The sequence below is a fragment of the Raphanus sativus genome, chromosome 1 (assembly GCF_000801105.2).
Source record: "Raphanus sativus cultivar WK10039 chromosome 1, ASM80110v3, whole genome shotgun sequence".
In the NCBI taxonomy this organism is placed as follows: domain Eukaryota; kingdom Viridiplantae; phylum Streptophyta; class Magnoliopsida; order Brassicales; family Brassicaceae; genus Raphanus; species Raphanus sativus.
Genome location: NC_079511.1, coordinates 1,896,223 through 1,922,563, shown reverse-complemented (window position 1 = coordinate 1,922,563; position 26,341 = coordinate 1,896,223). Strand labels below are relative to the sequence as shown.

The 26,341-nt window shown below is 38.1% G+C and overlaps 8 protein-coding genes across 9 annotated transcripts; 4 read left to right on the top strand and 4 right to left on the bottom strand.

The window, feature by feature from the left end:
- Window positions 1–374: 374 nt before the first annotated feature.
- On the bottom strand, window positions 375–3,693 carry LOC108835417 (uncharacterized). The gene is made up of 13 exons (XM_018608675.2): window positions 3,564–3,693; window positions 3,095–3,401; window positions 2,748–3,006; window positions 2,433–2,674; window positions 2,144–2,351; window positions 1,914–1,993; window positions 1,749–1,833; window positions 1,534–1,656; window positions 1,313–1,426; window positions 1,178–1,228; window positions 844–928; window positions 687–743; window positions 375–588 (listed from the first exon to the last, which is right to left on the bottom strand). The coding sequence occupies exons 2-13, from the start codon at window positions 3,388–3,390 to the stop codon at window positions 461–463; spliced, it is 1,728 nt and encodes a 575-aa protein (XP_018464177.1). The 5' UTR covers window positions 3,391–3,401; window positions 3,564–3,693; the 3' UTR covers window positions 375–460.
- Window positions 3,694–5,272: 1,579 nt separating this feature from the next.
- LOC108820074 (splicing factor Cactin) lies at window positions 5,273–9,441 on the bottom strand. Of its 2 annotated transcripts, XM_057003747.1 has the most exons (13): window positions 9,333–9,441; window positions 8,699–8,997; window positions 8,509–8,600; window positions 8,139–8,238; window positions 7,923–7,994; window positions 7,715–7,777; window positions 7,488–7,628; window positions 7,245–7,340; window positions 6,780–7,064; window positions 6,393–6,683; window positions 6,123–6,299; window positions 5,775–6,041; window positions 5,273–5,686 (listed from the first exon to the last, which is right to left on the bottom strand). In XM_057003747.1, the coding sequence occupies exons 2-13, from the start codon at window positions 8,978–8,980 to the stop codon at window positions 5,567–5,569; spliced, it is 1,986 nt and encodes a 661-aa protein (XP_056859727.1). In that variant the 5' UTR covers window positions 8,981–8,997; window positions 9,333–9,441; the 3' UTR covers window positions 5,273–5,566. The 2 variants fall into 2 exon arrangements, with proteins under 2 accessions (XP_056859727.1, XP_056859725.1); XM_057003745.1 differs by having other exon boundaries at window positions 7,245–7,628.
- Window positions 9,442–9,745: 304 nt separating this feature from the next.
- Window positions 9,746–11,615, bottom strand: LOC108822048 (uncharacterized protein At1g03900). The gene is made up of 3 exons (XM_018595060.2): window positions 11,013–11,615; window positions 10,148–10,417; window positions 9,746–10,045 (listed from the first exon to the last, which is right to left on the bottom strand). The coding sequence occupies exons 1-3, from the start codon at window positions 11,514–11,516 to the stop codon at window positions 9,980–9,982; spliced, it is 840 nt and encodes a 279-aa protein (XP_018450562.1). The 5' UTR covers window positions 11,517–11,615; the 3' UTR covers window positions 9,746–9,979.
- A 216-nt stretch (window positions 11,616–11,831) lies between these two features.
- LOC108822046 (pre-mRNA-splicing factor SLU7-A) lies at window positions 11,832–14,822 on the top strand. The gene is made up of 9 exons (XM_018595057.2): window positions 11,832–11,926; window positions 12,353–12,629; window positions 12,744–13,160; window positions 13,266–13,401; window positions 13,484–13,783; window positions 13,876–14,092; window positions 14,187–14,290; window positions 14,383–14,451; window positions 14,548–14,822. Exons 1-9 carry the CDS (start codon window positions 11,911–11,913, stop codon window positions 14,620–14,622), a joined length of 1,611 nt encoding a protein of 536 aa, XP_018450559.1. The 5' UTR covers window positions 11,832–11,910; the 3' UTR covers window positions 14,623–14,822.
- Window positions 14,823–14,903: 81 nt separating this feature from the next.
- On the bottom strand, window positions 14,904–17,342 carry LOC130508301 (cruciferin CRU4). Its single transcript, XM_057003735.1, has 4 exons — window positions 17,049–17,342; window positions 16,569–16,870; window positions 15,642–16,076; window positions 14,904–15,557 (listed from the first exon to the last, which is right to left on the bottom strand). Exons 1-4 carry the CDS (start codon window positions 17,326–17,328, stop codon window positions 15,156–15,158), a joined length of 1,419 nt encoding a protein of 472 aa, XP_056859715.1. The 5' UTR covers window positions 17,329–17,342; the 3' UTR covers window positions 14,904–15,155.
- Window positions 17,343–19,152: 1,810 nt separating this feature from the next.
- Window positions 19,153–20,177, top strand: LOC108818901 (fasciclin-like arabinogalactan protein 9). The gene has a single exon (XM_018591853.2). The coding sequence runs from the start codon at window positions 19,322–19,324 to the stop codon at window positions 20,066–20,068; it is 747 nt and encodes a 248-aa protein (XP_018447355.1). The 5' UTR covers window positions 19,153–19,321; the 3' UTR covers window positions 20,069–20,177.
- A 687-nt stretch (window positions 20,178–20,864) lies between these two features.
- On the top strand, window positions 20,865–23,240 carry LOC108818833 (prohibitin-2, mitochondrial). The gene is made up of 6 exons (XM_018591774.2): window positions 20,865–21,015; window positions 21,324–21,496; window positions 21,600–21,716; window positions 22,241–22,411; window positions 22,494–22,706; window positions 22,813–23,240. Exons 2-6 carry the CDS (start codon window positions 21,335–21,337, stop codon window positions 23,005–23,007), a joined length of 858 nt encoding a protein of 285 aa, XP_018447276.2. The 5' UTR covers window positions 20,865–21,015; window positions 21,324–21,334; the 3' UTR covers window positions 23,008–23,240.
- A 1,356-nt stretch (window positions 23,241–24,596) lies between these two features.
- LOC108820734 (monothiol glutaredoxin-S13) lies at window positions 24,597–25,402 on the top strand. Its single transcript, XM_018593742.2, has one exon. It carries the CDS (start codon window positions 24,712–24,714, stop codon window positions 25,180–25,182), a length of 471 nt encoding a protein of 156 aa, XP_018449244.1. The 5' UTR covers window positions 24,597–24,711; the 3' UTR covers window positions 25,183–25,402.
- The last annotated feature ends 939 nt before the right edge of the window (window positions 25,403–26,341 follow it).

Genomic DNA, 26,341 nt, shown 5'->3' with positions numbered 1-26,341 from the left:
CTTCTTTTATATCAATCTTTATTTTCTTGGTTTAAATGTTTGTTTCTTAGGTCTAACTGGAGACCCCTTTTTTATATGTGAAACATGTCTAAACTGGATAGTAGAACTTGTTTTAGTGTTTGTATCAATATCTAGTGATTGGTTCTCTTGCATGCGTGTAATTAAAAACGATGAATCTATCAATACCTGATTGGGGTTTAATTAACGAATTAAACAACCAGTTATTTAATTACATTAACTATTAAATACGGATCGTATCCATCTTACAAATTAGCTAGGGCTAAATATAAGAAAAATAGAGAGTGAAAGAAAGAATAGTTATTCAGAAGAATCTCCATATTGTATAATAGATAATCTTCATGGACTAATTTCGGTTTACTGTAACTTTAAATTCAATAGTTCCGGTTAAGTTCGGCACATGTGTTCATAGATAATCTTCTTGGACAAATAGATAGTTAATCTACTTAGACTCCTGACGTTTCAGCTTGCGTTCAATTTCACGAGAGGTCGGATTCGAGAAACATCGGTTTATTGTATGTTTCTCCGTACCAGCCACCGTTTCTGACGACGACTCTGATGATTCGCTCTCTGTTAAATTGTCACACACGTTAAACCCAGTTATTAGGGTTATGAATAATATATAAGTGGATGTGAGCGTTTTGGTTGCATGAGAGATTTTCACGTACCGAATAGTGACCTAACGGATGGTCTCTTTGGTTTTGTCTCTTTCTTCTTCAGTTCCGCTGGAATTTGAAAATAAATAAACAATTTCATTAGTTAGTGTTAGGCTGCTAATCACGAATTATTTAAAGAATTTAATATGTTAAAATATGAAGTACGTACCTATCCCAGGTACTTGATAATCGTTCACGATTTCGAAGTTTTTGTATGTGTAGCCAACAAAGTTTATGTCTTTTGAAGATAACATCTACAGAAACAAAAATAAAATAAAAAATAAAGAGAAAGAGTGCAAGTGAAATTACGAAGTTCTTGTGTTATTAATTGATATGTTAAAAGTCAAAGTATTCTCCATAACTTTTTTAAAAAGATATTAACAAATTAATAATTCGATTATGATATATAGCCTTAGTAATATGTAATATTGTTGTCATTGCGTTGCCATCAAGCTTGATGCATGTCAATGAATTTAAAAGGAAAGGTAATTAACTCCACTTACTTTTCTCCATGGTCCTGTTTTGGAGGAGGCTGTTTGAGTTTGATGATCCTCCTAAACATACACAAAATTAAAATATATAAAAATTCCAAGGAATATATACAGCTTTGGAAAATGCAAAAAGGATAAAATAAAAACCTCATCGAACTTCTCAAAGTTTTGAGTATCCAAATCATCGTTGACCTCAGGGATATAAGCGGCTTCCATTTGGTAAATCTTTTCCCATTCAACACCTTCGAACCATGGATGGGACTGACATTTTGTGGAGTAGTTCAGTTCGACTTATTAATTATTATGTGTTGTATTCTACACTTCAACTTGAACTATACTATAGAAGGAAAAAGATAAGAGAATGATACCTTAATTTGAGAGGCACCGAGTCGTTGGTTGACGTTACACAAAAGCTTACCAACGAGATCTTTAGCCTCCCGTGATAGCCTTGCTTCTTCAGGGAATTTCAAATGTGTTTTCCAATTCACTATCTGGTTTTATATAGAATCACTAGTTTAACTAAAAAATAAATGATATTAACCGAAAAAATCAAATAAATGCTTTAGTTAGAGATATTTGAAACCTTTCTACAAGTAGACATTGGGTCGTCGGCGTAAAACGGTGGATACCCAACAAGCATCTCGTACATTATTGCTCCTAGTGACCACCTGCAAAAAAAGTTATACTACTTTTCAAAGACTTGAAAATTTAAAACTAAAATAATGTAATTAGGCACGTGTGGACGTACCAGTCACATTCCATGCCGTATCCTTTCTTTAATAAGACTTCAGGTGCAATGTAGTCTGGTGTACCAACGGTTGAGTAAGCCTGCAAGTGTTTACACCAAGAACAACTACATGTTACACACCATATAAAAAACCTTCTAATTAAATATATATTATATGATATTTATTTATATTTGTAATTTTCTTTTACATATTAGCAAAAGTGGGTCAAAGAGGAGTGTATGGTACATACAAGCATTCTTCGATTCTTTTGCCAATGTTGTAACTGCTCTTGCTGCGAGCGTTTAGGAGCTGTTGATGTGATATCTTCTCTCCCTACACCTCCTCTGGAAAAATCTTCACCTTCAATGACACTACAATCCAACGGCTTACATAGTCCAAAATCAGACAACCTCAAATGTCCAATTCTATCAAGCAACAGATTATCCGGCTTTATATCCCTGTCTCAACAACAACAAAACATCTCAAAACACACATACACCTTCTTTGTGATCAGTAATAAAAAATGATCCAATATAAACCTGTGGATATAATTGCGTTTATGAATAGATTCAATAGCCAGAACAGTTTCAGCAGCATAGAATCTAGCTTCATCTTCACTTAAAGTGTCTTTCCTCATCAGAAGAGTCATCATATCGCCCCCGGGCAAATACTCCATTATCAGGTAAAGATAGGCATCGTCTTGAAATGAACAGTATAGTTTCACTATACAGTTACTATCTACTTCTGCTAATAGATTCCTCTCTGATTTTACATGCTCCACCTACAAAACAAAATGATTCAAAAAGCCTATGAATAAAACCACGAATAAACGAAATTAAAACATTATGTATAACCTGGCCTCGCCGTAGCATTTCTGACTTTTTGAGCTTCTTCATAGCAAAAACATGACCAGTGTTCTTCTCTCTACAAACTCGAACCTCACCAAAAGCTCCTTTACCAATCATGGTTAAGAGTTCGAAATCATCAGCACCCATCTTATGTCTTTGGAGTCTCATGTACTCTGTTTCTTTCTTCTCAAGAAACTTCAAAAGATTGTTTTGATCTTCTTCACATACTTCTGCATCTGCTAGTTTCTTCTCAAGCGTTGTTCGTCTGCCATATTTAAATAAATAAATAAATAAACCCACCAAGACTTAATATGTTTTAATATATATACATGTTGTATACTATATATATATACCTCTCTTTCCTCTCGTTAAGATTCTTCATCTGTTCCTTGTAATGATTCTCAATGTACTGTTTGGCTGCCGCAACTTTCTGTTTGGTTGTACTGGAGAGTGCTTCTCCGTCTCCGCCTAGTGGAGGAAGCTTAGCCGCCGTGTCAGTTTCATTTCCTCCGCCGGGGACTGTGGTTTCTGTTCCTCCGCCGTAAGTGCTACCGGAGAGCATATCTTTTTTACGAGGCTTGTCTCGAGGTTGAAACTTGTGAAACCAACTTCTTGCAGAATCCATAATGTTCTCCTCTCTTCTCACCATAAACTATTAATCTAAAAATTAAAAAAAAAAACCCTAATATTTAAAACTGCAAAAAAAAGACGAAACTAAAACAAAATAAAAATCATGGTTATGACAAGTTGAGATGTAACAAAACCCTTGAACGAATGAAACCGATCTCAAGAGTTTTTTTTACTGTAAGAGATTCAACGTACCTACGTTCATCGTATCTGAAATTTAGAAAGAAGCAAAAAGATCGGAGATAAAGATACGGTTGCCTAGAAAAATAAAACAATCGGAAAGGGAAAAAAAAAAATAGAAAACGTCGCGTTACCGTAGAAGTTTCGAAAGCGATCTGATCATGTAGAAGATGTGAGATTTGTTTATATAAGAAATAATACAGCGCAAACTCCGTCTTATATTCTCCATTTTTAGTAGGTTATTTTGTTGGTATATTTAATTAGTTGTATGTATAGGAAATTGTTTACAAATGGTACTGATGTTGATGATCATCATTTAATTTAGTGGTTGTCTCTACTCCTTTTACGCACTAATTTTTCATTTTCAAAAAGCTTCATTAACACATGAATGGTTGTTATAAATATGGAAAACTTGTTATGTTAGTTTATTTACTAACTAAAATGAAACAAAGAATGGTTTTTATTGGTCTAATTATTAGGTGTCACTTTGCGGTTTGGTGATATGCTTGTGTAAAGTCTATAAACTTCAGATAAATCTTATATTGTAACAGCATTTCTATTCTCATTCTATAATTTACTGTAAAATGAATTGGAAACTGAAACAATGAACAAAAAATAAAAAATTATTCCATTTATTTTCAAGTAAAATTTGAAGTGAAGACGAAGATACCCTAACACTATTATACATCACATTCGATTCAGTTTAGTTGCATGTATTTGGACTCTGGTTTACTGGTTTAGTGAGACTGAAAACTCTCACTGTATAATGAGTATACGAATAAACCAGCATATACTAAGGTGCTGACTGGTTTTCCCGCTACCACCCGCAAACGCAGCTTTTGCGGTTTATAGCGGTTGTTGGCGTTTCAAAACAATCACAGAAAACGCTACAAATCGCTTCAAACCGCTCCGAACCTCTTAAAATCAAAAGCTGGTTCTAGCTAGCGTTTCCGGTTGCGGGCGGTTGCGGGAGGGTAAATTTTTTTTCTTTAAAAACAGAATAAATAAAAATAATACTAAAAATATCCAATAAAAATTTTCAATTGAAATAATAGAAATTGTAAAATATATTCATATTATATTTCAATTTATATTATAAAAATTCAAAACTAAAATATTTTCTATAAATTTTTAAAATTGAATAATATGATTTTATAAATATAAATTTTATACTTATCATATTATTATGATTTTTAATATTTTTATAATTACATAAAATGTAAATATTGTTAAATTATTATTTAACAGATGTTGCGTTTGGTAGTTTACCAGTCATAAGAGTCCCGCAAACGCAACAATTTCTAACAGTTATACCAGTCGTACAAATCTCTAAAAATGCTTAAAACCGCAACCACCCACACCCGCAAACTCCCGCAACCGCAACTGCAACCGCTGCGGTTACACCAGTCAGGCCCTAAGTGACATATCTAAATCGTAATATATATATATATGTTATAATTATTTTTGTCTTTGGGGTGGTGGAGTTTGGAGAAAAAGAGACATCGAAGTGGAGATGAAAAGGAAATGAAAGTCGGATTAAATAATATCTTCTACTCCACTACTTAAGTTACCAACAGAATCTTTTTATAAGCATTATGATGTTGAGATCTCAACCTAAACAAACTTCACGACATAACTCTCTTCGTCCCTCGTCGGCAACCAGATATATGATATCACATTCATGTCTCTTTTTTTTTTTTTGAGCAACCTATCACATTCATGTCTACACCCACTTTTCTACATAAACTAATGGACTCACCGATTCACACCGGCTCCAGAATTGTTCCAATCATCAACATCACATTTTGTTAGTAATCATCATTACACCTAACATTTTGAGACCACTCTTTCTCTCTTCTGTTATGTTTGATAATCAGTTTTCAATGAAAATAGTGTAGCATAGTACATATTCTTGATTCATATCTGGTTCCCAAGATCAAGAGTATGTATTGCCATTTTGAACGGACAAGGCTTAATAAACTGCGAACATCGTATTCTTCGGCCAAACTCCGATCAGTTTATCGCCTGTACCGATGTCGTTTAAAGTTGAAGTACAGGTGCAAAATCCCACGCTCAAATGTGCACTTAAAACCTTTCTTGTGAGAATACTCCCATTCTTTGTTCACAATCCGGAACGCCTGAAAAAAAAAACAAATTGATCACCACGATAACACAGAGAGGTGATGCTGGAAAACAAATACAGAGGTGAGGGTTCGGAGTACTCACAATGTCTTCATAAGGCGGACCAGCATGAAACCGGATCATACAAGTTTCGGAGCTAGTCCCATCTTTTTCTATAGTGTACGTGGGAGCCTTGATCTTATCTACTAAATCTGGATAGAAGATGTTAAACTTGTACCCTTGAACGGTTTTTGGAGGCGGGTTATCGTGATCATAGTGCGTTTGGTTATACTTATTCCACTCGTAACCTGTGTGAACTCGGTTGAAGTACTTCGGTTTTCTTGGCCGGTACTTGTCATGCCACCAGTATACCTATAAGGAGAAGAAGATTTTATCAATATTTCCACTCCGGGAAGAACAGAGAAGATTAGTAATAGTGAGAAATAGGGGTACCTCGGAGTCAAGGTTCACTTCAGCACTAGTGCCAAATACAGCATCACCTTCATCCATTGGTCCCATTGCTTTCATTGCTTTAAACTCCAAGTTATCTTCCACAGGTGCTGGTTTTGAGACCATAGCTTCTTCGATCCGTTTCTTTTGTTTCTCCAACACAATCATTCGTTTCAGTTCCTGTTATAGTAACAGTTATATTTTAGCTCAGAAAAAGTATCAACGACAACAATTCATGGGGAAAAGTTGATTGTAGGAACTCTTGAAGTGTACCAGTAGCTTCTTGTCTTCCTCAGGATCGATTGCTTCTTCACGATCATCACCACGCATAAGCTCTGGCGAAAACGAACCAGCCGCTTCTGCTGCCATATCAGCTTCTTCTTCCTCCGCAATAGGCTCGGGGGAGAATGCTTCTTCATCTGTAAGACTCATATCGTTTATCTCTTCCTCGTTTCCTTCCACCACGGGTGATAAGCGATGATCAACTTCTTCATTCTCTGAACGTTGCTCGAGGCGATGTAAATGTCTCCTCAGCATCTCAGCGTGTATTTCCTTCAAGCAAGCCTATTAGAACATCAAGATAGTCAGTGAGTATGCAAAAGATAGATCCTCTGTTTAGAAAATCTAACACCTCAAGATCATCCGCAAAATAATAAATACCTTTGCCTTGTATATATCGAGGCGTTTAAGAACCGCTTCCCAATACTCCACTACTTTTGCTGACCCGGAACGCAGCTGGGACTCGATGTCCAACTGCAGTTCCACAAGCTCCGAGTGGGTTTTCCCATCAAGAAGTTTCCTCACGTCAGCTTCAACACCAGCGTGTAGTCCCCTCTCTTGAGCAAGCAATTCTGCAGGAGGTTCCTCCCCTCTAACTCTAGCTCGACCCAAAGCATCCCTTTTACGAGCTTCAGCCAACTCCCAGTCGCATACCACAATAAGTGCCTGGAAAATTTCAATGGTATTAAGTACACAAGTTTACTCGAATGCATCATGTATGTACTGTACCCATCAAAAAGAGTCAACATTGGGTCCATAGAAGATATCAAAATTCCACACATGCACAATCACTTCAAACCTACGAACCACCTCGAATGCCAAAACTGAGACTCGTTGAAGATATACCTCCCAATACTGTACGCGTGTTGGAGTTGCCCGATCTGAATCCAGATACATTTTGATATCATCACGAAGCTCTTCCATATCTTTAACAGTGAGTCCCTGCATTATACATATCAAGAGTACGTTAATTTTAGTAAAAGGCGTCACAACAATACTCTCATTGTTCACTAAAGGACCGAAGTGAAAAAGCTCTATCATACTTGAACACAATATGGTTTTACCATCTAGCATCATCTTTGTAAATACCTTGAAAACCATGTAAGGTTCACTGAGCTCGATATCCATATCATCGGAACCATCCAGGTGCTTACAGAGGACGTCAATTGGCTTCAGTCGTCCTTCACGCAATCTGATTTCTGACCTCACCTTGCTTTGATCGAAATGGAACTACAGATCAAACATACATATCAAGGAATACGCCAAGCTAATATTCAAGAGGATTAATTGCAAAAACAGAGAAAACGCAGTTATACCTCATCCTCCTTCTTCTCCCAATCTTGAAACTCAGCTCGTGCACGTTCTCTAGCCAATAGTGCCTGCAGAGAATAACATTTTTAAGTCGATAGCTAGACAGTAATAACCAAATCAGAAAGCTAGTTGGTTAGTAAATTCAATTGTATGCATCCTCCTGGGCGAAATGATTTTCTGAAAGAGATAGGCTTCCATATATTGTCAACATACCATTTCTTCCTCGTGTCGAGCTTTCTCCACTGCTCTCTCTTCTCTCCTCTTCTTAACCTTTTCAACCTCTGTCTGCACATTCAACCAAAGTGATTAACTCACAGACCCGAAATATCATTCCACCATACAAAATAACACATAGTTAAAAGCATCGAGAACATAAATATCTCCTCTCCTCTGTTTTATTTTGTAACCAAGAATGCTTATTGTGCTTACCATCCTTTCCACCCGTCTTCTCTTCTCAGCTTTAACGGAAAATTCCTCCAACGGCACTCCATGATGAACATCTTTTTCAATTTTCTTTCGCCACACAAATCTGAAATTAATAGATTTTCATGCCATGAGAATTGCACTCTTCAAAACCAGGTTACTCACAAGTATAAATCTATTACACGAAATCAAGATAACTAACTTTAACAGCCAATGTTCACATATAGAACGAACGGAAAAAAAAGGAAGCTGTACCCTATAATTATTATGTACTTGATTACAGCTAGGAATGAGCTTCTACACTCTATAATCCTCCTACATCCTATTCTCCAATTCTAATCATCAACCATTTTCTTAAAAAAGTGATTTCACTTACGTCTCAGTGAGATTAGAATCCCCAAACGGGTTTGAATCATTGGAGTACCCAGACACCGACTGAGTCTTCAGTTTTTTGGCTGCACGTAATGCCTACAAAGAATAAAACAAATAGCAAAAAAATTAGCAACACGTTCCAACGCACAGAAGAGTTTGACAAAACAAAGTAACATATAACAAGAAGAAAAAACCTTCTTCTGGGCCTTTCTGGCCATATACTCCTTGATCTCTTCCTCGGAGGGCTTCTTAAACGAAGTTCTCTTCCGACTCTTCCGTCCACCATCGCTATCAGAGGAATCATCATCACTTGAGTAATGGCGTCGACGACTGCTGCCTTTTCTCCTCCTGGAACTCCTGGGCGGGGACAAATCATCTGAACCGTCCGAGTCAGAAGAGTAAGACTCGGAGGATTCATCTCTCCGCTTCTTCTGCTTCGCGTATCTCTCTCTGCTACTCTTACCATGAGAACCCATATTTGACAAGTTCCCCACTGTCCAAAGATAACAACATATAGTCAGCCTCTCATATCTTTAATTTGCAATTTTAGAAAACTATTCAAAGAGATTCCTTCGAAACGAACATCTAAACCCCCTCGTGAGTTCAAATATCGAGACTGAAGCATATAGAATTAACAGAAACCAGCGGAATCAGAAACACTCATGCGGTACTCAATTCCCGAGAAAACCAATCCAGATTACGCGATTCAGCTAAGCGAAAAAATAAAAGCTCCTTGGTGAACAACTTCCACCACCAGTAAGGTAGCAACCTAAGCGAAACTATCGAGCCAAAGAAACAGCCTACAGAGACGAGCAAACGCATACATACCTAAATCGGAAATGAAGATCTGGAATCAGTGGCGGTGAGGGTGGTGACGAAGGCGCTGGAGACTTCTCCTCCTCCCCCGATAAACTGAATCGAAAGGGCTAATGATATATGGAAAACAAGGTTTATGATTTAACCGGAGATTCTAGAAGTTATTTTACCAAAACACCCGGTTCAGGAAAAACCGGCCGTTGGAGAGACTTAACGACTGGTTAGCAGAACATTGGCCGGTTGACTTGGCTAACTATCAATTGGATGACTAACCAACATTAACACCGGTTAAAGCCATGATGCAGCTCCTAGGCACAGACTAATCAGTCGGTGTTTGTTTATTTATACTTGTAATTTTTCTCCAATTTGGAACATGTAACAATCTTCTCATTTGAAAAGATATTAAAATCTAGAGATTCAGCAAATGTAACAAAGATGATTTGAAAAAGAAAAAAAAAGATATTACAACAGGGAGTGTTGGGATAACAACGAAAACACACATCAAATTTACCAATAAACATACATAATATTTGAAAAAAACTCAAGGTTGCTGTTTGTCTTGGTGTCTAGTGTCTTGCCTCTAATGTCTCTTGCTCTCAAGTCACAAGAAGATGAAGCCGGACGGGTCCAAGACCTTAGATTTCACACTCCTTTGTGGATCAGAAAGCTGCCCAACCTGCAGCTCCTGTCGGTCCTGATGATCCCTTTGTTGAAGGAAGATTCTTCTGCAGAGCGAGTACACACCAAAATGAAGGGATTCAGTGGGTTCAAATCTCGTTTTTTTGGTTGAGTTAAGATGCTATTAAGACAAAAAAGGTTTTGCTTACCTTGAGCTGAGATAGATCAGACAGAGGATCGTTCCTGCGTCTTGTGTTATCCGTTGGTTCCTTAGAAGAACCGTCAGATGCAGCAATCCTTGAAGCGACAGGATCATTTGGTGGAGGCGGTAAAGGAGACCTGAGTTTTATAGCAGCATTTGGTGGTGGAGCAAGTGCTAGAGGTTTAGGCTTCCCGTTCCCTGAGAGAGCAGCTGAGAGCATCCCAGTTCCACTTGTTGTTGATTTGGCCTTCACGTTGATTCTTATGGTTTCACCTTCCTTCAAACCCATCAAAAACAAGTTAAGTTTCAAAAGCAGATGAACTAATATGAGCATGAACTCAACAAAATCAAAAGGTCACACTATCTACTAGCAAGAACAAATGCTAGAACAAACTTGTGATCCTGAACCATTAAATGAAGACACAACAAGCAAAAATGAGAACTTTTGCAGAAAAAACTATTCTTTTTTTTTCTTTGAAATAAAGACTATAGCCTAAGGATCTGGTCGTTCATGATCAGTATGAAGATTCAAAAGTGGGACATTCGCTCGTTTGTGCAACAAAGTATTGATCAGAGACTCAGAGATCAGAAATCACCAACACACACGGTGACAAGATTACTCATTATAATATCTGCACGAACCATAACATTACAGGCAATCTAAACACCAATTACACTAATAATCAAATTCTCTCTGTGATCAATCTCATTGTTTCTAATCTCATTGCAAACAACGCATCGAACAACTCCAACGACGATACGAACAAGAGCAGATCTACTTGACGCATCTGAACGAATCACTTTCACATTAAAATTTATTAGTTTATCTTAACTAGGAAAGCTTATGAACACAGATCGGTGTATGTGTGTACCTTCAATCTGTGATTAACAGCGGGATGGATATCAATGTGATCGTCGCTCTCACTCGTCTCCCCACTCTCCTTCTCCTTCTCCCTCCTCACATACTTCTCGTGATCCGACAGCGCCACGTTGAAATCGAACGCCTCGTTCCTCTCCGCGAACCCCAGCCCGATAAACGCGTGCTTCCCGCGCCCGTCGCCGATCCTGAGCACGAAGTACCTCGACGAGTCGAGCGACGGCTCCACGGAGTTCTCTCTCCTCTCCGGATCCACGAAACACGCCGCGAACAGGTCGCCGGAGCTCGAGTCCTCGAGCCGGATCTCGCACCGGTCCTTGCAGGACACGACGCGGAGCCTGCCGGACCAGATCTTATCGGACTGGAGCCACTCGCCGCACTTGTATCCGCCGGACGTGGTTCGCGGCGGGATCTTGTATACGGAGACCTCGCGCACCACGAGGAGTGTGTGCTCGAATGTCTCCTCCTCCTCCACGCCTTGTTGCTCCTCGAACGACATTGGATTCAATTCTCGGAGATGAAAATCTCTGTGACCTCTGATGAGAGAAGACGAGAGTTATGGAGAGAGACGTGTGTGAAACTTTTGACGAATCGTTGCGGACTTTTGAAGCGAATACGAACCTTTTTTTATTTAATTTAGAATTTAATTGATGAATTATCCTTAAGATATTTAATTAATTGCTCTAATCATAATAATCAACTTAATCCCTACCAAAAAAAAATAATCAACTTAATCTCAAACCGATGCCGGTTAGTAGTGCACCACCGCCTTATGTTAAAATATAAACCGCTACTTGCAAAACGATGTCGTTTTGTGATTTTTTGGTTTATCAACCTCGCACTTTTATATCTCTTGTTGCCTCGGAGTCGAAAGATAAACACATTCGATAACCATGGCGACGGCTTCAGGTACCGATTTCATTTAGCTTTTTTTCTTCTTCTACGATTCCGATAGATCTAATTGAAGCTGTGCTCTTGATTTGGTTGCGTATTTTCCCTTTGGTGGCATGAATCTGGGTTCTGATAATCTGATTTCGTATTTTTGTAATCAGAAATTTAGGGTTAGGAGTTCTCGTATCATTGGTACCCTTCTCGTATGGTTTTTGTTAGATCCAGTTTACGATTTCTTAAATTAGAGTTTGATTTAGAATCTCTGATTTATTTTTTTAGATTTGGTGGTTGTTAGGTTAGTTTTGATGATAAGTTCTCTGATTTAGGGTTTCTTGTAGTTCTACTGGTTTTGATTTTGGCTAATTACACCAGTCTTGTCAATTTTGTTTGAAGTTCCTTGAATGGTTGTTCTGACATGTTGATGGTTTTTTTCTTTTCTTGCAGTTGCTTTCAAGTCTAGGGAAGACCATAGGAAGCAAATCGAGTTAGAGGAGGCTCGTAAAGCTGGGCTTGCACCAGCTGAGGTAGATGAGGATGGAAAGGAAATCAATCCTCACATTCCCCAGTACATGTCCTCTGCTCCATGGTATCTCAACTCTGAGAAGCCGAGTCTGAAGCATCAAAGGAAATGGAAGAGTGATCCCAATTACACTAAGTCATGGTATGACAGAGGTGCAAAGATCTACCAAGCTGAAAAGTACCGCAAGGGAGCATGTCAAAAGTAAATGTCTTTCTCTGATTTTGAAACTTTGGTTGTATTTACAGATGTAAAAACTTGCTCTTTTAGTTTTGAATTTTGTTTCAGTTTCTAACTTTTCTCTTTTTTTTTTTAAAGCTGTGGTGCGATGACGCATACTGCAAAGGCGTGTATGGATAGACCTCGCAAGATTGGAGCGAAGTACACGAACAAGAACATTGCACCTGATGAAAAAATCGAGAGTTTTGAACTCGACTATGACGGCAAGAGGGACAGATGGAATGGGTACGATACTTCAACCTACCACCGTGTGATAGACCTTTATGAAGCAAAAGAGGATGCACGGAAGAAGTATCTCAAGGAGCAGCAGATTAAGAAACTAGAGGACAAGAACAATAACCAGGAAGGTAATGATGCTGCAACCAGTGATGGTGACGAAGAAGAAGATGACTTGAGGGTCGATGAAGCTAAGGTTGATGAGAGCAGGCAGATGGACTTTGCAAAGGTTGAGAAACGTGTTCGAACAACTGGTGGTGGTAGTACAGGAACTGTAAGGTATGGTCTACTCTTTTCCTCCAACTACAGAATATCAATGTTATCAAATGTTTTTGGGTGTTTTTTATTTTATGTACTAATGATTTAACCTTTTCTTAATTTCAGAAATCTGCGTATCAGAGAAGACACAGCAAAATACCTGTTGAACCTTGATATCAATTCGGCTCATTATGACCCTAAAACGCGATCCATGCGTGAAGACCCACTTCCAGATGCAGATCCCAATGATAAATTTTATTTGGTTAGTTGTAGTTCATCGTTATTGTATCTCATATTCTGATAATCCAAGATACTAACTATATTTCTGCTTACCATCTATCCAGGGAGATAATCAGTACAGAAACAGTGGCCAAGCTTTAGAGTTCAAACAGATGAACATCCACTCATGGGAAGCATTTGACAAGGGACAGGACATGCATATGCAAGCTGCTCCATCCCAAGCTGAGCTACTCTACAAGAATTTCAAGGTTGCAAAGGACAAACTGAAGACTCAGACAAAGGACACAATCATGGAAAAGTATGGGAATGCATCTACAGAAGATGAAATTCCAATGGAGCTTTTGCTTGGACAGAGCGAAAGACAAGTTGAATATGACCGAGCAGGGAGGATTATAAAGGGACAGGTACGGTTTATGATAATTGCCTTCTCATCATGTGGTATTTTGTGCCTTTGTGTTGAATAAATTTCATTCTTAATACATGTTTTTGTACACAGGAGGTTATACTGCCAAAGAGCAAATACGAGGAAGATGTTCTTACTAACAATCACACTAGTGTTTGGGGCTCGTGGTGGAAAGACCATCAATGGGGATATAGATGTTGCCAGCAGACGATTCGCAATAGTTACTGCACAGGCTCTGCTGGTATTGAGGCTGCAGAGGCTTCCCTTGATCTGATGAAGGCTAATATTGCTCGCAAAGAAGCATGTGAAGGTTTGTGTTGTTTGATTTTGTTTGCTTGCATACATTTTTGGTTTTGTTTGTACGCCTGTGCTAACAAAACAATGAATGTTATTTTGGTGATCAGAGAGCCCAAAGAAGGTTGAAGAGAAGAAGATGGCCACTTGGGGAACCGATGTTCCTGAAGATTTGGAATTGAACGAGGAGGCACTTGCTAATGCTCTGAAAAAGGTAAGAAGGCCGTAGACTCTGTCCATATTTCTCTTCTGTCAAGACGTTTTTATGTCTTGCAGACGTATCTGATACGTATACAATAAGTGCAGGAGGATGAGCGTAAGAGAGAAGAAAAAGATGAGAGGAAGCGCAAATACAATGTCAAACACACCAACGATGTAATGATCTTATCACTCATCTGATCACTCTAATAGCATCGAATCATATACTTAAATTTGAACGGTTGCTAACCAAAATCTCACATTTAATCGCAGGTGACACTGGAAGAAATGGAAGCTTACAGAATGAAGAGAGTTCACTACGATGACCCGATGAAAGACTTCCTCTGAAAAAAATGTTTCTCGTTTGTCCTGTATTACCATTTTAGCCTGAAGAAAACTTATTACTTTTGCATCTGTTTACTCTCAACACTTGTGGTGGAAATAAACGAACCTTATTACATTTGGATCTGTTTACTCTCAACACTTGTGGTGGAAATAAACTAAAACGTTGTATCCTTATTTATTTCATAGACTGGAAAATTTAGCTACATCATAAGAAGCAAAAGCTTAAGAGAAATTATGCTAAGAAGCAAAAGCTTAAGAGACTAATTATGATTTTGTTGCACCTCGTCATGATTAGCAAAGATATATAAATTAGAGGAGAAAAAGTCTAATTATGATTTTATTCAGCAAAGTGTTACATGCCCGTGTCAACTACGATCGCTTCTATATACGACGTTCGTTGTTGTACACTAGGCGTCCTTAAAAACTCAAAAACAAAACAGTTGCCTTAAAGCGTCGAACTTCTTTTGTACATTATTTTTTATCACAAACCGTACAAAACCGAACATTCAGACGCTGTTCCGTCACTAACTCATACTTCAAGCCTCGACCCTAGGCACTCCATAGCCCATAGGACCACTGCTATGAGTCAATGTTGTCTCAAGGGTGTTAAACTTAACACGTCTAGCTTCTTGGGGTGAGATCTGATACCCATTGGATATAACCTCGAGTGGTAAACCTCTCATGACTGAGGTACGTCCGGCGAGTGTGTTGATCTGTGCGTTGTCGTGGCTCTTGAATTCGATCCACTGGAACTGTTGGCTTGTGGCACGTTTCACGACCGCGAAGCCTTGTGGCACGACAATTAACTGTCCCTTAGAGATCTCTTGGTCGAACACTCTTTGCCCGTTGTCGTTCACAATCTGTAAATGAGCCTTCCCGTTTGTCACGTAGAGTGCGGCGTTTGCGTTCACGTTCCATTGCGGCAGCACCATAGCGTTCTGCGTTATTTATCCAAATTGTCAAATTAAAATTTTCTTAACATGTCAGCACAAAATTTTAAATAAAAGTTTCGTGGAGGTTACGTTACGGATGGAGCCACGAAGAGCGCTAAGGCGGAGGAATCTGAGGATAGGGAGATTGTAGCTGTTGAGTGTGCTAATGTATCCGAGCGATGGCTTGTACACGTCAGCATCCGACGGGTCATCGAGGTTTTCGGTGCATCTCATCGAGCAGAAAGTCTCCTCCAAACCATTACCTTCTTCCTGTGGTTGCTGACCGCCTTGGCCTTGGCCTTGTCTCAAGGGTGGTCTAATGACGCCGAAATGACCTTGGACCTTGACGATGTTGCCACGGTTGACTTGCTGGTTCTGGAGCTTTTGAGCAGTCTCGACAGGGATTTTAAATGCTTGAGCCAAGATCTCAGGTGCGAAGCCGTTGAAGATGTTGTTTTGTTTCTGTTGCTGGCGGCCTTGTAGCCATTGCTGTCCTTGTGGGTTGTTTCCGGCTAACAAAAACGGCTGCAGTTAAACATAAAATATGATTAAGACTGAAGATTTAAAATCTTGTGGAGTTTATCAATTTTAAATCGAATTAAAGGGAATAAACTAAGAAAAATAGATCGATGTTTAAACTAAATGATAATGATAAACAAATTATAATTAATATGATTACCAAAAAAAAAAATTATAATTAATATATTCTAAATATTTTTAGAGAGTGTTGGTCAATGTTTGTTTATTGCAAACAAAAGTAAATATACAAACGAACCCAAAAACCATATTCATTTTAGGTTTGAGAGTCCTACAGTTTCCCGTTTCCAACATAAAATGAAATATTGTTTTTTTTTTACATTAAAAATGAAATATTGTTTTTGTTATGAAATAATATGTTTATCAAATAAATTCTAGTTCCAACTTGATATATAGTCTAACCACACAAACCGAAAAATTCACTCCTAAGGAGAGGAAGAAATAGTCCTCTGTTTCTTTTTTTTTTCTGTTAATACTTACTCTGAGGTTGCGGTCAAGCTGGTTCTGGTTGTTGGCGATATCAGCGGCTGAAACAAGAATGAGAGGCTCATTTCCATTGTTGTAGACCCATTGGGCCACACCAGCTGGTGTCGCTATGGTGTCACCGCACCGAAGGTGCTCTACTTTCTGGTGCATGTCACGGAAACCCTGACCTTGACCACCCTCGCTTTGACCTTGACCTTGACCTTGACCTTGACCTTGTCCCTGGCCCTGGCCAAATACTGGAGAGTCCATGAAAGTCTCGGCGCATCCAGGAATCACTCTTCCCATTAGACCTTGTCCTGTTTTATTATAACAGAACAAACATATATTCAAAACATATTTTTAAAATGTAAAATATAAAAATTAGAGTGCTCATGAAACAGAAAACTATATGAATAAAAAAAACATACAGAAAATCTGGTAACACAGTATAATTTAATATGTGAATCGACGATTTATTAGCTAAAGGAAACGCACCGTGAACGACAAACGTGAGTTTGCCGGCGTTCAAGAAAGTTGGCAAGTAAAGACCCTGAGGCTCAATGACGAAACGCTCAAAGGCGAAGCCAGAGCAACGGAGCTGAGGTGCATGGTGGTCCCACGCCTCGATGCGACCACCCTCGCTCCTGATGATCTGACTCGGCTCGAGTGCATTGAGTTGATCGAGCTGGCACTCGTTAGGCCACTGCTGAGCAGTGAAGCCATGGAAGAGGGTCAAGAATGTGAAAAAGAAGGAGAGAAGAGAGGTTGGACCCATATCTTTTTTTTTGTTTACTTTACTTGTGAGTTAAGCTTCTACATTTGCCTGCATGGAGTTTCGGTATTTATAGGAGATTTTGCTGTTCAGCGTGCCTTTGACACCATAATTCAGTTCTAATATATTTTCCTAACTGTTATGATTGGTTTGTTACAGTTTTCGTTTGAATTTTCTTTTAGCTAAATATTAATTGAATTTGCAAGAAAATGTATTATCTGTTTGCGTTCATCAGTGAGGTCTTGGTTATATTTATATATGATCTATCAAGGTATAAAGAAAAATGAAACCGGATCAAGATCTTTCAGAATTATAGTTTTGGTAAGGTTTAGGTTTAAGACGGACCGAGTTAATGAAAACTGGTATTGCTAATCGGAATAACACTCAACATGCATTATGTTTTCTAGTTTGTACACTAACTAAGCTTCTTTTCCGAGTAGGACATCATATAATTAAGACTTTGGCAAGTTAGCTTTTTTTATAAACACAGACACACACAAACATTTCTAGAAAGTAATGTAATTCCCGTTGTTGAGATTTAGTATGTTATGTTATACTTCGAAATTATTAAGGTTATTCCAGTCAGGTGATTAATCATTGATGTGGCCTTTACATAGAAAATAAAATAAATCTCTGCGGATTATGTACTCTCTCGTTTGATATCAATTACAGTGAATGGAGAAGTATGAAATCACTATTACAAGTGAAAACGAGAATTAGGTGAGCTTACGAGCTATGAATGGAGAGAGTAAGACAATAGACACATTTCAAGTTGCATGGCTCATCAAAGTGCATGTTCTTACACATCAGCTTCGATGTCATAACATTGTTATTTTAATTTTTTAATCAAGTAAAACACGTGAGAGCCACGTGATGATGTGGCGGACGCGACGAACCGAGCGTGACGAGTGTATGGCTGCATGCTGCTCAGGTGCCACCACTTGGATGCTTCTCTCTTAAACATGTTCTGTCTTCTTCTTCTGCGTTTGTAGGGGAAAACTTGGTCTTCACACAGACGGTGTTGTCTGGGCCGTATTTATAAGTCGCTGCATTATAAGCATTCCACACAGACTAATGTCTAACGTAACTAAACCCACTATCAAGGCCCAATACAGCTCTTGGTGGAACAAACTTATTCTCCAACTGCGTGCCGTTTCATCTAATAGAAACTGTATGCACTTTATATAATTGCAAGTGATGAGGATATCGGTCTTCTTCCACTCTTCCACATGCCAGCTCGTGCTTCCCAGCTGTCAGTTTGTCCACTCATTTTGTTCTTTTTTACATGACACACATATATTCTTTTCTACATATGAACATGTCTACGCATCTATACATATTTATACAGTGTCTTATAATGATGTCTTAAAAAAATGTTTTGTTATTGCTCCATTCATTTCCTAAAGATTACACTAGTCAAAATCTACTGGTAACAAAAATTCTTATAAAACCTCAGAAGTTTTATGCATGATAGTTTCTGAATTAACTTCTTAAGATGATATAATCTAAAATAGAGTTGACGTTTATGAGCTCTCTATTGGTAGAAGATTTTACCTTTATTAAGGATCATTCATTTTTTTCTCCCGTCTAATTCTTATCCTGATTTTCGTCCACCCTAAGTTGTGTCCACCCTAAGTTGTGTTGTGTAACCTTATCTTAATATCTCCTATAAAGACTGTATGTAAATTCGAATTATTCACTTGATCCCATACATGTGATGTGGGGTCTATCCACCGATCCACCACCTCATATTGTATTTTTAATATAGTTAAATGTTTTGAGAATAATATAAATGGATCTTAACGGCTATATGTACATATACTATTAATAATATGATCTCTCTGAAACATTATTTTTGTCTTTAACATTTTGTATTGACTTGGCCATCTCATTCCAACAAAGTCACAACTCATCACTCCATACATTATACTTCCATATAAACCATTCGCTTCCACTTTCACAATCACTCTTCAGAGATTAAGTAAACAACCTAGCAATGGCTATCACCCGTCTAACTCTAGCTCCTCTCCTCCTCATCGCCGCGGTGCTTCTCTCAACGGAGACATCTGCTCAGCCGGCAGCACCAGCTCCAGGCCCTGCTGGTCCTATCAACCTCACGGCAATCCTCGAAAAAGGCGGTCAATTCACTACTTTCATGCATCTTTTGAAAATCACTCAAATCGGTAGCCAAGTGGACATTCAAGTCAACAGTTCATCCGAAGGCATGACCGTGTTCGCTCCAACGGACAATGCTTTTCAAAACCTCAAAGCCGGAACTCTTAACAAGTTGAGCGCAGACGAACAAGTCAAACTCATTCTCTACCACGTCAGTCCCAAATTCTACACTTTGGACGATCTCCTCTCCGTAAGTAACCCGGTTAGGACTCAAGCTTCCGGCCGTGACAACGGTGTTTACGGACTTAACTTCACCGGTGAAGCTAACCAAGTCAATGTCTCAACCGGTTACGTGGAGACACGTGTCAGCAATGCGTTGAGATCACAGCGTCCTCTCGCGGTGTATGTTGTCGACATGGTTTTGTTGCCTGGTGAGATGTTCGGAGAGCACAAGCTTTCCCCGATCGCTCCTGCCCCTAAATCTCCGACCACTGGGGTTTCCGATGACAACACCAACTCCACTAAAAAGGCTCCTGCGTCGGCAGATAAGTCAGCATCTGGTGAGAGGAGAGTTGGACTAGGGTTTGGTTTTGGACTTGTTGTCTTGTGTTTGAAGTTTATCTTCTGAATATAATTGTGATCGTTGCATTGTATTTGTTTCTGATGATTCTATCCGGTTTGGGTTATGAAATTTGTTCATTAAATTCCATGAAATGAAATGTGAGATTATTGATCTACTACATATAACATTCGTCTATATATATATAGTTGTCATTAGTAATGTCTAATGTGTAAGTTAACTTGATTCTACTTAAATTCGGTATACTGACGAAGAACACTTGATTCACATGTAATGTTTAAGTTAGAATTTCTTCCTCTCTAAATATAAGTTACTGATCTGAATTTATACCAATGATAGTACTTATGCGATGCTTAAACATGTTAACTCTACGTGAAAATCGGAGCAAAGAACGGTGGTCTTGCTCAGGAATAGAATATGCTTATCCATTCGTATATTATTTTAAAAATGGATAGAATAGAATATGATTTTGATTCTTTTATTTGTCCCTCAGATCCTAAATAATAGCAATCACATGCGATTACTAGACATGGACCATATAGCTCTTTGTTGGTTTGTATGCTATTATTTTTCGATCAGCTTTTAGATTAGGGGATTGACAAAAGAGGGACAAATGAATTCAAAGAGATGTTTGATTACGTTCTTTAAAATAAACCGATAAGTTATAAACCAATTGCAATCTGCAAAGGAAAACTAATGTAGTGAGAGACGGACTGTTTTCATATAAATCACTGGACAATGTGCAAGTTTTTTCTGTTAATAGTGATTTATTGGGCCTCATGAGTCAATATAACACACATAATGGGCTTATTGAGGCATAACTAATGACTAACGAGCCCAAATATACAAAGGAGTTAATTTGGGATATATCAGGAGTTCAGGTGGTCACTTGTGTTTTTGCAATTCTAAAGCCCTAAAGCTTCGCCGACTGACTCAGATCGCAATTCTAAAGCCCTAAAACCCTGACATCGCCGGTGACCTAGAGCTGAGCTAAGGTGCCTCTCTTTCTCTCTGGATTCTCCATTCGTATCTCTGATTCTTCACTGTGGGGATGCCGAGAAAGTTCACGCTGTGCTTAATTGTCGTTTAGTTTGATAATCTTTGCGTGATTATAGAGATAGAATGTTCATGTGGTGAAAAACTCGTAGATCTGTTCTCGTTACTGAGTCCTATTTGATTAATGGTCAAAGGCTCGATCGATCGATCGATTTTATTTTAAATGCTGTGATCTTCTCGATTTATGTTTATATTGCTGTGTTAAGTCTCAGTGCCATGTTGATTTGTTTATTTATTTATTCTGTAGGTCTTCAAGAAATGAGTTTCAACAAAGTGCCTGGATCTCCAGCTCTCTCTGCGCTTCTTAAGGTCAGCGTTATTGGTGGGCTCGGTGTCTATGCTCTGACTAATAGCCTGTACAATGTTGAGGGTGGACACCGTGCTGTCATGTTCAACCGATTGACTGGTATCAAGGAAAAGGTTTTTTGTATTCCTCCTACTTTTACAATAGTCTATGAATAGTTTCTTTGAAGAAAAAAATGTGAGTTTTTTTACTCTCGGATTTGTTTTTTTTTTTTTTAAGGTTTACCCGGAAGGAACACATTTCATGTTGCCATGGTTTGAGAGGCCAATAATCTATGACGTCCGTGCACGACCCTATCTTGTCGAGAGCACCACTGGTAGTCATGACCTTCAGATGGTGCGTTCTGTTTTTCTTCTGCTTCTTTCTCTTCTTTTTTTTTTGTTTTTGTTTGTGATATTATCTATGTCATGCTTCATTTTCAAATGGTGTTGATGAATGTGAAGCTATGGGGGTGTACTAGGCGTTATTCCTTTTGAGCTTACTTTGAGATCCTTAGATGCAGTATTAAAACCATGTTTTCTAAGTTTGGATATGGTTCATGCGGTTTATAGCTATTGGCTGAGTTTCAATTTCTCTGTTATAGAGTATTATATGACCTGTGTGAGTATATGGATAATGGCCTAAAAAAAGAAATGAAAAAAAAACTGTTGACTGTTATATCTTTTTCTTTTCCGTTTGTTTTGTTTTGTTTTGTTTTGTTTTGTTTTGGCTTCACTCTTTAACTATTGAATGAGAAACCAATCATACCTGCTTTCGGATGAGTTTACATAAGCTAGAACAGAAACTAACATAGTGTCCCTGTTTTTGTTTTCCTTAAAGATATTGCTGTGTTTCTGATATTCTTGTTTGTTGTTGCACAGGTGAAAGTTGGACTTAGGGTTCTCACTCGTCCCATGGGTGACCGTTTGCCTCATATTTACCGAACCCTAGGCGAGAATTACAGTGAAAGGGTTCTTCCTTCCATCATCCATGAAACCCTAAAAGCTGTGGTGGCTCAGTACAATGCAAGCCAGCTGATCACCCAGAGAGAAGTGTGTAACTCAACATTCTTCTTGTACAATTTGTTCTACTCTTTTGCTCATAACTGTAGAGACTGTTTTTACTCTCATCTAGGCTGTGAGCAGAGAGATACGCAAGATTCTGACTGAGAGAGCTTCGAACTTCGACATTGCCCTTGATGATGTCTCCATCACGACTCTCACATTTGGCAAAGAGTTCACCGCTGCAATCGAGGCAAAACAAGTCGCTGCTCAGGAAGCTGAACGTGCTAAGTTCATTGTGGAGAAAGCTGAGCAAGACAAGAGAAGTGCGGTTATCCGTGCGGAGGTAAACGATAATTGATCTTCAATTGAAACCTCATAACAGAGATTATAGGTCTTGTGGGGGGGTGTCTCTGCTAAAAGCATTAGATGTGTGTTGATTCTTTTTGCAGGGAGAAGCTAAAAGTGCTCAGCTTATCGGACAAGCTATTGCAAACAATCAGGCATTCATAACTCTGAGAAAGATTGAAGCTGCGAGAGAGATTGCTCAGACCATTGCACAATCAGCTAACAAGGTCTACCTAAGCTCCAATGATCTGTTGCTTAACCTCCAAGAGATGAACTTGGAGCCTAGCTCTAAGAAGTAAAATAAGTAAGTTCCATCCACTTCTATCCTCCTCCTAAACATGGTCAGTGTTTTGACCAAATGACTATGTTGCCCATTATCTTGGTTGATCGGATTCGCTGCTTTGGACAGTGGTAGTAGTTCATCATGTTCAGTTGAGCTGATTTGTTTATATTTTCTTGTGTTTTCCCGGAAAATTGATGGAGCTGAACTAAGAGAAAAATTAATAATAACAAACATTTTTTTCTATGGTTAGGTACATGCTTATAATCCTAAGATTACTTGTTTGTTATTTAAATGTTCTTTTTCCTCAACTAGTTTGTTGCCAACGTTATCTACCTGTAGAAAGATAATCGGAGAGAAAAATATTAGATGCATACGTATTATAAGATTCGTATGAGCATAGGAACATGGGCCCTTTGTATATAATGACGCTATGCCGGCGCCACCATGATACAGACGTCTTTTTTTTTTTTTTTTTGACGAAAGACGTCTTTTTCTTTGTATTTATCTTACCGGTGATTTCTTTTCTTTTTTTTTGATCAAATCTTACCGGTGATTTCTATGGGTGACGAAACTACGGCAAAATTCTCGGTGACGTCAAATTTAAAACAAAAATTTTTATTTAAAATTTTGACCAAGTAAAACTCCTAATTTGTATATAACCGAGGGCTGCTTCTTTATGATGTTTATGTGTATTACTAAATTAATTTTGAAGAAAGAAAACAGCTGGACTTTATTGTTGTTAGAGTAACAAGTAATTCAAAATAACACGCGTTGTAAATTGATTAAGAGACACGACTTGCTGTTTCGTAAAGCTAAAAAGAGACATTATGTGGTTATTAACACGGTGAGGGACCCTCTTCTGCATTTTTTGGGGTTCTTCTCAGCTGTTTCCTTTTGACGAAAGGGGTTGTTAGAATTTTCCACAGATTACCACGTCATCAACGAGGCTTTTGTGGAGTTCGTGACGTTCATGCAATGTATTAGGATCAAATCTCTCTCAAGATTCAACTGGAACATAGTTACATAAAATACGAATTGTTATCTTTATTTCTTAAAAACAAGTCATCCTCATGACGTAATAGAGATGATCTTAAAATCTAATGGTCCATAGAATGATTTGCATTTATCCATTAGCGTTACCATGACAAGACAACTGTAATTGTGACATAAGTCGAATACAACTAAAGAAATCTGTTGACGTCAGCCTTGTTGTAAGCCATTTACTATGTCGTCGTCATCAATTATTTTTCTGAAATAAACTATATCGTGCAAGTCAATGATTTTCTAAATTACAATAGGTTAGAAATGACATTACGTTATAAAGATATGATAATTGTACTCTAAAATAAGGAGTTGTCGCATTTGAGTTCCGACAATGAGTTCAAAATATGTCTTTCAATCCGAAGTTGATTAACACTAAATGTTTAAAAAAATATTTGGATGATTTACACTCAACATTAATGAATAATCACAAGTACAGTAATAGATATGTAATTTAGATACGGTGACGTTGCTTCGGATATTATGAATTTATGAGAATACTATTTACACATGTTTACGTTGACCTCAAAACGAAATTCTCTATATAAATTATTTATCCTAATCTCTTACCAATCCATCCCAACTAAACAAGACTCTCTCTCTCTCTCTCTCTCTCTCTCTCTCTCATCTCTTGTATCTCTTCTATCTCTTCTCCCTCTCTTCTCTCTCTAAATCAATTATGCAAAAAGCAATAAGACCATCCGAGTCATCGTGGACGAAGACCACACCGGGCAGCATCTTCCGTCCAAAGAATGAAGATAAAACATCATCATCATTATCATGGCTAACATCATCACCATCACCACAAAAGACACCATGTTCAAGCACTAAGAAATCAAGCTATAACGTTTTGGTGATGGAGAATGCTGTGGTGGTGTTTGCGAGGAGAGGCTGTTGTATGGGACATGTGGTAAAAAAGTTGCTACTGACACACGGCGTGAACCCATTGGTCGTTGAGATTGATGCAGAAGACAACAACGATGACAATATCATCATAAGTGAATTGGGTAAAACCGTAATTAACAAAGAGAACTTACCAGTCATGTTCATAGGAGGAAAGTTGTTTGGAGGATTGGAGAATCTGATGGCTGCTCATATTAATGGTGATTTAGTGCCTACTCTCAGACAAGCAGGGGCTTTATGGCTTTGATTCATGATTTTCTTCCTAGTCTTTTTCCTTGTTGCATTATTTGTTATATGTTTTTGGTGATGTTTCAAACTATCTGAATTTGTAATTAATGTTATGTGATTCGTTTGATCATAGAGAAACACATAACATTAGAAAAGCACAAAAACACAATTTTCTTGTAATTAACAGCTCTTGAAATATGTATTTGTGTATAATAATTAACAAGTCAAATAGTATCCTATCCAACCAGTAGCCAATTTTGAAAAGTCAAAACTCATCATAAACTTTGGCTTTTCTAAGTCAAATCTGCGCTTTCAACTTTGGTTTCACCAAGGCGCTCATACGGTTTCTCTGAGCAAATGATCCTCAAAATAGTTTACAAAAAAAAAAAAAAAAATGATCCTCAAAATCAAGCTTGTGAGCTTTTGATAAAGTGGTTCTCATCGTGTAAGAAAAACAACTAACAGAGTAAGTAATGTACCAAGTACAGTATTAAAATCATACTTGATAATAGGTTTGGTTTTACAAGTAATAAAATTTGTCATTTATTAATTGTCAGAATAATACTTAAATTTCCAAGACGGGTGTACAAATTAAATAGCAAGTTGAAGTCACTCGAGTAACGAGTAATAGTGCCCGGCACTAGTTTTCGTTGAATCTCTTAGTGAGTGAAATTGTTAATCTGGTAACAGTGAGTTGTTCAAGTTCATCTTTTTTGCTAAATGGTAAATATCATTAAGAACTAATGAAGATCTGGCTACAAGTTAATGAAACCAAAGATTGCTTTGCAGCTAATCAGGTTTAAGGGGCTGCAAAAAAGTTAAAAAAACCCCAAAAAACCTAAGGAAATCAACACCAAGCAACCTAAACAAAGGCTTGCTAGAAGTTGATTAATACATTGAAGCAAAAAGACAACATTTTGAGTTCCCTTACCAAAGCCTTCTTACTCTACTAGTTTGAAACAGAGAGCAAGAGAATAACTTGAAGGCATTTTGATCGAGCCTCACCGAAGTGGCTCTAGCAGGCGTCGACGGAAGCATCTGGTCACACCCCGGAGCTCCGCTGGAGGAGGACGTCGACAAGCAATCCCAAGTTAATCCCAAGTTAACGCAGAAGATGACTAGAAAGTAAGTTCATCTTTGACGTTAATTAAAAGCTTTGCCATTTAAATTTTGTTGAA